Source organism: Sitophilus oryzae, unplaced genomic scaffold (assembly GCF_002938485.1).
Source record: "Sitophilus oryzae breed Bouriz unplaced genomic scaffold, Soryzae_2.0 scaffold_1436_pilon_pilon, whole genome shotgun sequence".
Lineage (NCBI taxonomy): Eukaryota > Metazoa > Arthropoda > Insecta > Coleoptera > Curculionidae > Sitophilus > Sitophilus oryzae.
Genome location: NW_022146100.1, coordinates 1,790,549 through 1,804,622, shown reverse-complemented (window position 1 = coordinate 1,804,622; position 14,074 = coordinate 1,790,549). Strand labels below are relative to the sequence as shown.

Sequence of the window (14,074 nt, the reverse complement as noted above, 5' to 3'; positions counted from 1 at the left end):
GTCCAGGCAGCTAAAGGCCGTTAAACTGAAGGAAAAAAAAAAAAAAATATGTAAAAAGTACGTGGCTGTAGCCAGGGTATGAGCCGCTGTAGCTGCCCATTAGCAGAAAAAGAAGAGAAAACCTAACCTAGAAACAGTGACAGTGACGTGTAAAAGATTTTAAATATTTGGGCTAAAGGGGCACCTGTGAAAATGATTGATTTATTTACTATTTTTAGCAAGGGAGGCATTGTTTTATGGTGCTTTCAAAGTACAAGTAATATCTTCACCACCTCCGTAAATTCATTAATACAGAGTGTTATATTACAGGTATGTGATTGAAATATTTCATTAATAAATATGTTAACTATAATTTTTTTATATCTTTTATTTATAGGAAAAAACAATCAATACATTCGAAGATAATGGAGCTATTTTACAGTATAAGTTAGACAATGAATTTGATTTAGTGTTTATAGTGGCTTATCAAAAAATATTGCAGTTATCATATGTTGACAAGTTTTTAAGCGACATACATTTAGAGTTTCGAGATAAATATAAAAATGAATTATCCAACCGTAGCTTCTTCCAAAATTTTGAATTTTCAAAAAATTATGAATACGTGCTTCGGAAGTCAGAGGAATGGGCTAAAGTACAATCTAAACTTCCTAAACAGATGAGAACCTTTGAGGAATCTGCAAAATCCAAAAAAACTGTGGCTTCAATGATAGAAAAAAAGAATGAAGATAAACCGGTTAAAAAGGAAAAAAAGAAAGAAGTTAATTTTGTTGATGAAAGTAGGTATATTACTGTACTGTACTCACACACTTAATAAAAAATTATATTCCATAATTACAGGTTTAGAAGTCAAGGAATTACTATCCAATTCACAAAATGGGGTTACCGAAGATATAATCGCAGTGAACAGAGCTAAATTTGCCCAAAAAATGGCACAGAAGAAGAAAGATGGCAAGTAAGTTTCAAATATTCGGCAGTGTTTAGAAATGAGTGTGAGTTTGTATACTAAGTACTTAGGTATTTAAAATTGGTATATCTATGCACATCTTTGAACAGTTTCATGATATAAAAATACAATTGTTACATTTTTACTGAGGAGATACCAAGTAGTGGTGGTAGTATTACTATTTATTTTATTATGTAGTATTCGTCTGATCGTTGTATTTCGTAAATTATGTTCAGTCTATTTTTTTTTTATTAAATACTAAACTATTGTTACTTTTCTTGATGGTGAGGGACAGAGTAATTGAGATTGGTAAATCTCAAGAATTGTAAACTAATAGGATTGCTCATCCTCATAAGACGTATGTTCGCCTCTTCCCGCGCTTCAGCTGACAGTTGTGACGTCATTGTAGTCCTTGTCATGATAGTGTGTATTATTAGTTGCCTATGGTAAACTTATAAAAATAACAGCTGAGAAATTTTGAGTTAATTATTTTGTCAATTTTAAATGTGGAAAAGGTGTATTTAAAGTTTTTAGAGCTATAGAATGTATAAATACGTTCATTTTGTGTTGTGGATTGTGATAAAGTGCTTACGAAGTGCCTATGATATTGTTTATTAATTATTTTAAAGCCAAATATGGAAGTACTCTAAAAAGAATGCTTGCAAAAGGTGATGCTGGGAACTGCTGTTCTTAAAAATGCATTATCCGAGTATTTAATACGATTTATACAGTTAATTTTCTATACTGCATACATATAAGGTGTTTAAATAAATAAACTAAATAATGAACGTTTTGCATTCGGCAACCAATAATGCACGTGTATGTATTATTGGTTGCCGGATAAGGACTAATAATCATGACAAGGACTACAATGACGTCACAAAGCGAGTAGTTTTCGCATGCACCTGGCGGACACTTTTGGTTGAATGAGCAGTCCTACTGTTCTTGGGTAAATCTATCAGACCATAAAATTGATATATCATATTATTAAATTGTTATACATTCTATTATTAAATCACCGCTTATGACTTATTAGGCCTTAATTTTTTTTATCTAAAATATCAATATTCAGTTAAAAATTGAAAACATTGCATGATTTACTATTAATATAGAAGACAGAATTCAATATTTATCTAGTTATGGTTACTGGCTACCAGTCTTTTACACTAATTGTTACATTCTTGGCATTCTATGTAGAATAATTTATAATGCAGTAGTTTATTAATATTTCTTTTAATTTATTAGCAATTTTACACTTAAAATCTAAAACGTAACAGTGGCTGCCTATCAGGGTAGGCAAGGTAGGCGGCGCCTACCCTAAAATTTTAGCAGAATTTAAGCGGTTTATTACATTACATTATTTACTGTTAATGTTGTCAATACATAAAAATACTGTTAATACACGGAAGTGTGTTGTAATAATCAATATTATTTTGTGGTCTTGTATATTAAAATATTCACTACCGCTTGTGTACGCTGACTGTGCCGTTGCGTTAGAAAACAAAATAATTTTGACCGTTAGAGTACTGCAAACGCCTTTATTCGGCGATTTCTACATCGCCTACTATCAGAGTTGATGCACGACGTACGGCAGTCTTCTGTCTCTGTCTAACCATATATATATTAACTAAAGAATATCGACTCCAAACTGCATTCTGTGAAGCCAAGCCGGTGAAATGGGTATATAAATTTGCATAAGTCGCTCAGTTAGCTGTGCTCAAGCGTAGTGCGCAAGCCTGGATTTTGAATTATCGATCGGATATCCAGGCCAATAAGAGACTAGACGCTCCGTCCCACTTCGTACGGCTTTCGTTTTCGGCTTCGTACGGCTTTCGAAACAGCCTTTTCTATCGGAGATAGACAAAAACTAATATCGGTGTCTGGAACTCAGTTTTTGTCAAAAACATGATGGTGAAAACCGCACATCAATATCTGTTACCGTTTCGGAGTTACGGGGTGTTTTTCAAAAATGTGCATTTTTAACAAATCGCTGTAACTTTTTTGCTATGGAAAATTTTGTATTTTTATGAAAACATTTCCAAAGCACTTTTTTACGTAGAATTTAATGGTTTAAATAATTTTTTTTTTAAATTAATAATTTAAGAATTATCAACAGAAAATTTGATTTTTTATATGGGATACCTTGTATATATTTAATTTATTGAAAAGAATTTAAAATTACCTTTCCAAAAATATAACACACTTGATATTTTGCTCGATTCCTCTTCGAGATATAGAGTATATAAAAATTCGCCCGCTTTAAATAAGCAGGCTTTGAGCGGTACCGGCTGTAATGCAAAAAAATTCTAGCTGTGAGCATCAATTAAAACGAAAATAATATTTGCTATGATAGATGCAGAATTTTATAACAATTTAAAATATATTTAACCAACATCAACACATTTAAACTATATCTAATAACAATAAAAATAAACAGCAAACCAAGACATGAGATTTTTCTACAAGTGTTCGACATATCAACCGTCTTCTGTTATGGACAGACTGGGCAGTTTTTGAAAATTTCTCGCGGAATTCGTTAACTCAGTGGGGGTAAAAGATACCCTCTCATAAATATTTTTAATTCTTGTCTAGATTATACGGAAGAATAAGGAACCTCATTCTTCCGCAAATATATCCATAGGATTAGATCCATGGGCACTAAATCGGGTGGCCTTGACGGCCAACGACTGGGATCTTGGTTAGCTATCTAATTATTTTTGAAGTTGGCTGCAAAAATTTCCTGATAACTTCAGCGTTCAGAGGCGGTGCGTCGTTTTGCTCTAAAAATATGTTTTCGAGTTCCATTAAGGGCATATCATCAATAAGGGGTCCAAAGCCTACTAGTTAAAAGTGGCGAACTTTTAAAAATTCTGTATTTCGAAGGGGATTATAACAAAATATCAAGTGTGCTATATATTTGGAAAGGTAATTTTAAATTCTTTTCAGTTAATTAAAAATATAGAGGGTGTCCCAAATAAAAAATCATTTTTTCTATTGATAACACTTAAATTATTAATTTAAAAATAATTATACTTAAACTATTAAATTCTACGTAAAAAGGTGCTTTGGAAAAGTTTTCATAGAAATACAAAATTTTCAATAGCAAAAAAGTTACAGCGATTTGTTAAAAATGCACATTTTTGAAAAACATCCCGTAACTCCGAAACGGTAACAGATATTGATATGCGGTTTTCACCATCATGTTTTTGATGAAAATTGAGCTCCAGACACCGATATTAGTTTTCGTCTATCTCTTATAGAAAAGGATGTTTCCATTTAAAAGCGTCGAATTTGAGCCACCCTGTACTTTAAACAACTTAAGAAGACGATTATTTTATTTGTCTTGTTATAGAAAAAGTCCAAAAAGTCCTAAAAGCCCCACACAGGAAAAAGCGGGGAAGAAACCAAGAGTATGGGACTTAGGAGGTACAACAAAAGACTTGCAGAATTTAGAAAGGACTGTAGATAGACCAGAAGATGCTAAAAGTCATTATACAGCTGACACTGAAGTAAGAACGTATATTTAAAGTACGGTTGCATGAGTACACATCATTCTTTATTCTTATTTTAGATAGTTGGGTCAATGGAAGGTGGAATAAAAGATTTGGAAGTAGAATCTTCAGATGAGGAATTCGAGGAAGAGGTTGAGAGAGAAGAAATTAAAAAACCGACTTCTAAAGGGGGCATGTTCTCAATCTTTAAAGGCCTTGTTGGTAATTCTCCTTATATTGTACATATTAAGTTTGCATCATCTTTTTTATTTATTCCCAATTTCAAATTTGACTGCAGCTAAAAATTACATAAAGCCGCGTCCAAGCTACTCGAACAAAATGTTAAATGTGTATATAATTCACACTATATACTCGTAGCAGCAGGTCGTAAACGACGGCACAGCCTATCGCATCGGTCCCGAGGACTGAGGTGCGGGGAAGGATGCGACAACCAGTTTGCTCTATAGATCTAGGATGCGTTTAGGTAGTCGCTGTTTTTTCGAGTGCCCGGATTTCGAGTGCAAGCATTTTATTAAATAAATTAACCGGTAAACAGTTTAAGAACTTTTGTCGTTGAAGAATCAATATTTAGCAGGCGGAAGGTTACAGGGGCCTTTTGGTAGATTATTCGTTATAGTGTATTTTTAAGACCTGTATTCATTTTCAGCCGATTCTACCAGGTGTTTCTCAAAACGGGCTCACTTTTTTACTTTTTTATTTTTTCAGATAATACAACGAAATTTGGTTTGTTAGTATATGACATAAATCGGGATTGATTGACGTATTTAATTACCTTCGGTCGCTTCCTGTTTCACCGGAAATGACTACAACTTTGTATTTTTAGATTGTATCCTAAGTACTTTTTTACTTTATTTGATAGAAAATGACATTCTGAATAGAATGACATACCATACGTCAATTTTAGACAATTCCTATTAAATAAAAATAGCATTTTAAATTTCAATCTAGAGTGCCAAGACTGAGTTAAAACTATTAATTTGTAATCAAAGAACTTTGGAAACATATATTTGATCGTGTAATTTTTTTTGTATCCTTTCATGGCCGCTTAAGAGATGCCCAAATCGTATTTTTAATGATAACTCAAATTTTTCAAATGGTACGAGGCTGGCTCAGCATATTTGGAAAAAGCATTTTTTACGAATAATTTGGTACCACATACTTGGTATTTGGAGTAAAATTGTCGTTACGTTTATTTATGGCCATTTTTAAATTGAAAGTGTCAAAAGTTGACATAAATATATCATTCTATTTAGAATGTCACTTTCTATCATATACGGTAAAAAAATACCGAGGGTACCATTTAAATCAAAAGTTGTTGTCATTTCCGGTGAAATAAGTATTGACCGAAAATAATTGAAAACGTCGATCAATTTTGATTTATGTCCTATACTAACATACCAAATCTCGTTTTTCATCTAAAAAATTAAAAAAGTTATAGAAGTGAACCACTTTTCAGAAACACCCGGTATATTTATTTCTAAAAATGTAATGGTAAAATTTAATTTCCGGTGTCAAACTTCCTATTAAGTAGTAATTTTAAATTTCGGAATCACATTATAATTCCGGTTTTTAATAAAAATAATCATAAAGGTCTTTATAAACAAAAATGAAATTATATGGACGAAGTCTAGCTACATAGCTATTCACACAAAACCCACAATAAAATTAAAATTATAAAATCTTTTCTTTGTGTAAACAAATTAGTTGTAAATGTTTTTCACGATCCCAGTAACTGCGTCTCCCATTGTCGAATACTCGGTAAAAAATAAAAATCACAGATAGACGTCGGAAATTAAATGAGACCCTTCCAAGTGTCCGGTACAATGTCCGCCGAAATGCACGCCGTTCGCTCCTGTTGATTTACCGATACCCGTCGGAAAAAGAACGCGCGCGCTCTAGCATAGGCAGACGCACGCTCTGACGTACAAGCTAGCCGTTCGGAGCTCCGCGCTCCTTAATAGGCCTAGGCTAGCTGTACTTGTTGGCTTTATTATTTATAAATCTATCTATCTCACAATTTTCACTTAGTATCTGTTTAATTATATATGTTCGCGAACATTTTGTTCGAATAGCTTGGACGCGGCTTAAGGATGAAAGTTTATATTATGTGTTTTTATTTTATTGTATGGGCTGTGTTAATAGATATTAGGGTTATTAATAGGGTTGTGTTAATAGATATAGATATAACTTTGCTGTCTACTATTTCCTATGCATTATGTTTTATAATGACGTAATTTTTTTTATATACAGGGTCCGGCAATAGTGCGTCGGGTATAAAAAACTTGGAAATTTTGTTTAAGTGCAAACCTAAAGTATGTACTAGGATGTATTTCTGGAAAATATTTTAAGTTCTATAGGATGGCTCAAAAAAATGTGAGGGGATCGGGATGATTTTTTTTAAATGAAACTCATTTCTTCATTAATATCTCTGAAACTATCAAAACATATTTACTCATATCTGGATTATGTAAAGTGATCTGAAAGGAAGTCAAAAATGCAATAATATACAGGGTGTGCCATTTTAAAAAATCATCCCAATTCACTCACAGTTTTTTGAGCCAGTCTATAGAAGTTAAAATATTTTCCTGAAATACATCCTGATATACTTTAGGTTTTCACTTAAACAAAATTGTCAATTTTTTTATTTTAGGAGCTACAGATGCCCGACGCACTATTGCCGGACTTAATTAAGATATTAATAAAGTATAGTAAGCTTAAATATTCTCTCTATTCTTAATAATTTATAATTATACTCTTAGGTTCTAAGAATTTGACGGCTTCTGATATGCAACCAGCTTTGGAAAAGATGCGGGATCATTTAATTGCAAAAAATGTTGCCTCAGATATTGCAGTAAAACTATGTGACTCAGTAGCGACCAAGCTTGAAGGAAAAGTTTTAGGTAAGATATATTTATGGAATTGGTGATCTAAGAACTTTACTAACTATAGTCTCAACGTAATTAAAAGTTTTAATATATAAAAGCTTACACTAAATGCCAACCTTTGATAACTTTGATGCAAAAAATGTGGTGTTTTGCGGGGTTGCCGAAAAACGTGAATTTTCAACTAGCTCTCTTGAACCTGAACAATTTCTCAGATAAAAAAACATACCGGGTGTTTTTCAAAAGCGGTTCGCCCCTATAACTTTTATTATTTTTTCAGATAAAAATAACAGATTTGGTACATATGTTATAGTACAATTCTTTTAAAAGTTCCTCAATATGGCCGACCTAGTTACAAAAATTGGTAATTTTTTTTAATGAAAAATAAATTGGCGTTAGCGAATTCAGAAATTGATTTACTCTTTGGTTAACAATAACATTTTTCAGGATTGTCAAGTTGACGTTAAAGTTAGGTTATTAGGTGGTTGTCATAAATCATAAATAAAAACATAGATTATTGAAATTATTTAATAAGAATAAAGTTATTTTACCGCAGATCCGAAGAGATTTTACTTAAAGGTATTTTATAAACTTTCTCAGTCAGAATATTAACTCCCCTGTTTCTTATATTTCAGTTAAAGGGACGTAAGAACTATAGGAGGTGAATTTTTGTTTTCATGTTTTGACGATGTCTGAGAGTTCCTAGAATTATCAAGATTATTGAATAAAAATAGTTGTTTAAAAAGTGAAATTAATAGAAGACTTGGAAATAGGATGATGCGTTTCATGTTATAGTTGATAGATCACCCCATTTCTCTTAATTTGTTTTTATTTCAGTACAGTTAATCACAAATTGAATTGATGTGTGCAAAAACAGCTATATATTTTCAAACATCTTATTTAAATAGTTCTTTTGTATACTGTTAAACTGTATCAACTACAAAGTCTTTAGCAAAAAGTTATAAGGTAATAAATTTTGTAGATATACTTTATGAAAATTTATATATAAAGATTAGAACACAATTCTCTGAGGGAAAAAGAAATACTCAAAAACTCATTAAATATACTTTATTAAAAATAACAATATACAAAAACATCCATGCAAACTGTAATAATCAGAACATTATCCACATTATACCTTTATTAAATTTGTGTTCACACTCCTGTCAGGAAAGCCAGAAATGTTTGTTTAAATATTAACTTATTTTAAATTGCCAGAAACACATCAGAATATGTCACAACCACAACTATAGGTTTGGAATCAGTAGTAAATTTTATACCTAATAAGTGATGCGTCAACTAACAAGTATAGGATAAAAAATAATTATTAATATAGAGTGTACTATACAATGTCCTTCTGCTTATTTATGAAATGCCTTCCCTTTCAAATGTAGGGAATACCAGTAAAATAAAACATAATTTTTGGTTTGGTTTAGTGTTTGATATTCTAACTACATCTATTACAAACCTTAAGTGCTTTTAGTGAGTAACTGTATTTTTTATTATTCTTTGTGTATCCTGTAAAGTAAAAAAATATATATTTCAAGAAATATAAAACATCAAACAGATTCATAAAAACTACTTACAATTATTGTACATATTATATATTTCAAGTGTTATTTGATCTTTGGTCCCATTACCAACATTACCTTATTTAGGTCTTCTCTACTAACTCAACTTTTAAACCTGTTTTAAACCTTCTTTATATTTTAAAACTGATTTACAACAATCTGTAATGCCCGCGCTGTTTCCTGAAATACAAGTTTTAATCTATTTATAATCATATACATATTACAAACCTGAAAATTACTGATACGAGGAAACTTCTCAAAATAATTAGAAACCTTTTTTCTAACATCTGGACTAATTTATTTTCACGAATTTGTGGACGAGTCAATGTTTTCTAATACGTTTTTAAGCGTTTTACACATTTTGAATATCTTCCAGCCTATTCCTCAGTTCTGGATCGGTGAAAAGATTATTTATAACTATATAATTAGTACTGCAGGCTGCAGGTTAAATAAAAGAACAAAATCAAGTAGAATTTGTGAATAAAAACTCAAAAAATAATGAAAATATTTAGAAAAAGGAACCGTAAACGTCCACGTAAACGTCAATGTCAGCCAAGTGTCAGAGTTCAATTGGATTTACCACAGATTATCAATTTGAACGATTTGAACTACAGTCGATTCCAGTTTAGAGATTTTCGTTTTTTAAGCCTCCCATACTGAAGTCCGCCATATTGGGAAGTTTTAAATACAAGTATATCTGGTACCAAAATATTCGTAAAAAATGCTCTTTTCAAATATGCTAATGAGCCACCCTGGTTCCCTTTGAAAAAATTTAGTTATGATTAAAAATACGGGTTGGGCATTTTTTAACCGGCCAGGAAAAGACACGATGAACATTAGACGATCAAATTTATTTTTTCCAAAGCTCCTTGATCAAAAATAAATAGTTTTCATACAACTATGACGATAGATTCAAGTTAAAATGCATTTTTTTTACTGAAAATGTCAAAAGTTCGGTACTTTTTACTTTCCATTTTCATTTTCATAGCAAATACAGTAAAAAAATATCCAGGGTACCCTCTAAAAATCAAAAGTTGTAGTCATTTCCGGTGAAACAGGAAGTGGCCGAAAGTAATTGAATACGTCAATCACACCCGATTTATATCATGTACTAAAATACCAAATTTCGTTTTTTATCTGAAAAAATAAAAAGTTATAGAGGTGAGCCACTTTTTGAGAAACACCCAGTATAACAAAAATTTTGTAGAAAGTTTTGAATAAGAAGACTAAGGAAGGAGCATAATGCTATGCATGTATTCATGCATGGTGGGCGGAAAAAGTACTCTAGGGTGAGGATCCTTGACAGTTCTGTTTGACAATTCCTTTGACACATTTGAATTTGATTTGAAATTTTATTTGTCAGTCTTTACGGAGCTTATTTTATGTTATTTATTGTTTATTCTACTACTGATAGTAGGTAGTAAAGGTAGTAAATCTAGATGGAAATTGTGGCAGAACTTAAATTAACAGTGACACTATCGCGATTTATCGAAAAAGACTCTAAAATAGTTGGTTGTGTAGCGTGCGGTAGATCTCGGCAAAAATCGAGTGAAATAATGGAACAACTTTTCGCTAGTAAGTGACTATATAATATAAATACGTGTAGTAAACCGATCGTTTATGAAATTCACTTAAATTAACTAATTATACATTTTTTCTTGCATTTTTCTTTTATTTACTACTTGTCAAAGATTAGATGTCAAAGAATTTAGATACGTCAATTTGATTTACCAGATTTACCTGCTTCAGTAGCGTATCGGATGTTTGTGTTAATAAATAATTATTATAACTTATCTATTTTTATTAGAATTATATATTTTTGTAACAATTTTAATAACTACCAACATTTGTTCACAACGTCAAATAAAACAACATATTATTGAGTCTACTCCACATCTACCCTACATCATAGTTTTACATTTTTTAAATAAAATTAGAACGGCACTGATAAACCGGAATTTAAGTCGGCCATATTTGAGGCCCATCGCGGTGGACCTAAGATTTTTGATATGCTCCTTCCTTATCTTCTTATTCAAAGGTAGAAAGTTTTATGCACTTTAATTCTGAATAAATATTATTTACAAAAAGTTGGTAGTATTTGAATTACAGTCGAAAAAAATGTAAAAAATCAGACTTTACATTTTTTGCAGTTTTTTTCATTCTGTTACTAAATTTTGTTGGTAAATCTCAGATTGAAATTCAGCTCCCCAGAAACATAGAAATAGAGGAAATACTATTTCGTGATCATGATTCTGGTTTTTGATTTGACTGTTTCGTGATCATGATTCTGTTTTTTTTACAGCTTTTAACGACATCGTTGAGTACCGGTTCTCACACTACTTTAATTTGTAAATGCCCATGCTAACATCATCTCTAAAAATGCCAATAACAATAAACATCCTATAGTACATAATTTTAAGAGAGTGGAGCTGCAAAAATTAAGTAGAAATTATTATATTCCAGGCACATTTGATTCAGTTGCCACGATTGTTAAAAGTACTTTGACAGACTCTTTAGTTCAAATACTGAGTCCCAATAGAAGAGTTGATATATTGAGAGATTGTTTAGAATCAAAGAAAAATGGTACACCATATGTTATGACATTTTGTGGTGTAAGTATTATAAGTTTTAAACAAAATTTTAGGTAATTATTGGGAAAACTGGAAATCGTCAGATTTTCACCAAAATTGGTATAACCCTATTTTGAGGTCGTAGATTACGAATCTGAGCTTTTTTCTTGGCGGTCTCTTACCGTTTTTCAGAAAAACGTCGAATTTTTCTTAATTTCTCATATTTTTAAGGTTTTCTAGCACATATTTTGTTAGGTATTCGATAAACAATGATGTTATTGCTATTTTCTGTTACTTTTTTAACCAATTCTATGCATAATAGAGGAAAATTTGCTAAAGTAAATTTGTAAACAATCTGAAAATGTTGGGTTATGTGTTTCTGGCATTTAAAGCAACGTTGCCAATGCTAAACCTAAATTTAGCGTGTTTTTTTCTCTCATTCTGGGATTACGAAAGGCGGTCGCAAGAAGAACGGCTCCTTCCCATAATTGCTATTTTACCAACGAGATCTGACTATAACTACGAAGTTGCACGAAAGAGTTTTGATTGCATTGGTTACAACTTCCATGCGGAGGGTGTTTAATTTTTTGTTGTTATAGTATATCAAAAAAAGATTAACCCCCTCCGCAAAGAAGTTAAAACCAATGCAATCAAAACTCTTTCGTGCAACTCCGTGGTTATAAATAGTCTTTATATAACTTTTTTGCGGAGGAGGTTAATCTTTTTTTGATATAATATAACAACAAAAGATTAACACCCTCCGCAAAGAAGTTAAAACCAATGCAATCAAAACTCTTTCGTGCAACTCCGTGGTTATAAATAGTCTTTATATAACTTTTTTGCGGAGGAGGTTAATCTTTTTTTGATATAATATAACAACAAAAGATTAACACCCTCCGCTTGGAAGTTGAAACCAATGAAATCAAAACTCTTCCGCGTAACTTTGTGGATATAGGTAGGTATATTTAATTTTTGTCGATCTCATAATAGGTGATTTATTTAAAATCCCTAATCACCCGAAAAAATAGAAGATATGGCAACGTTGTAAATTTTCAAATTTCTAGATTAGTTCTAGTATATATTTGTCTCTCTCATTACATACGAGAGAGAAAGAAGGATATATCAAATGTCAAACTTCCATCTGGTCTCAATTTTCTTTGTTATTTTGTTAAGAAAAGTGTTTTTCAGTAAAATTTTGGACATTTTTCTATCCCCAATCAAGTGTGGCTTTTAGATAAACTATATTATAATGAAAATATAGTGAAATTATTACTTTATAGGGCCGAAATAAAGAAAAATTCAATGTTGAAATAATTAAGAGACTGCCAAGAAAAAAATTCAGATTCGTAATCTACGACCTTAAAATAGTGTGTATACCAATTTTGGTGAAAATCGGACGATTTCCAGTTTTCCCAATAATTACCAAATTTTAATATTTTAACAACTTTTATATATTTTAATAATGTTCTTTAATAATTTTTGTTTATGCATATACAAGGTATTTCAATATTCTGTGGACATAAAACTTACTAATTTTGAGGTATGATATTGCGCAGGTTGGTCACTACGTCACAGGTGATAAATGGCACCATTCATTAGTCATGCTCTGCGCGCCAACTTCAAATTGTCAAACAGATTATTATTAATTATTATTTATTGATTCAGTCATGACTTTGAATAAGAAGACTAAGGAAGGAGCATAATGTTATCCATGTATACATGCATGGTGGGCGGAAAAGCCACCATAAAAGCTCTCTAGGGTGGGGATTCTTGACAGTTCTGTTGACGATTCATTTGACACATTTGAATTTGATTTTGCAATTTTGTGGATTTGTCAGCCTTTACGGAGCTTATTTTATGTTATTTAGTTCTACTACCGATAGTTGTATAAAGGTAGTAAATCTAGATGGAAATTGTGGCAGAACTTAAATTAACAGTGACACTATTATCGCGATTTATCGAAAAAAGACTCTAAAATAGTTGGTTGTGTAGCGTGTGGTGAATCTCGGCAAAAATTGAGGAAATAATGTAACAATTTTTCGCTAGTAAGTGACTATATAATATGCCATACGTGTAGTAAACCGATCATTTATGAAATCTCACTTAAATTAACTTAAATTATATATTTTTCTTTTGCATTTTAGCTTTTATTTATTACTTGTCAAAGATTAGATGTCAAGAATTTAGGATAATGTTAATTTGACTTTACCTGCTTCAGTAGCGTATCGTTGTGTTACTAATACTTATTATAACTTATCTATTTTATTAGAATTATATATTTTTATAACAATTTTAATAACTACCAACATTTATTCACAACGTAAAATAAAACAACAAATTATTGAGTCTACTCCACGTCTACCCTACATCATAGCAGTTTTTACATTTTTTAAATAAAATTAGAACGACACTGATAAACTGGAATTTAAGTCAGCCATATTTGAGACCCATCGCGGTGTACCTAAGATTTTTGATATGCTCCTTCCTTAGTCTTCTTTATTCAAAGAGTCATGATTTACCATGCAAAGTGTTTGGCTTCTGCCCGCAGCCAGAGGGCACCAAACTTCAGCAATGTAACTGAACGAAGTAATACTGA

General features: G+C 31.3%; 1 protein-coding gene across 1 annotated transcript in view; it reads left to right on the top strand.

Moving 5' to 3' along the window:
- Positions 1 to 116: 116 nt before the first annotated feature.
- Positions 117 to 14,074, top strand: part of LOC115876421 (signal recognition particle receptor subunit alpha homolog) — a gene marked incomplete in the record, with an annotated part of 24,811 nt that continues 10,853 nt past the window's right edge. Inside the window, 7 exon segments of the mRNA XM_030892199.1 lie at positions 117 to 309; positions 377 to 776; positions 838 to 952; positions 4,296 to 4,452; positions 4,515 to 4,656; positions 7,215 to 7,355; positions 11,372 to 11,524. Coding sequence (XP_030748059.1) covers positions 193 to 309; positions 377 to 776; positions 838 to 952; positions 4,296 to 4,452; positions 4,515 to 4,656; positions 7,215 to 7,355; positions 11,372 to 11,524 — 1,225 coding nt within the window.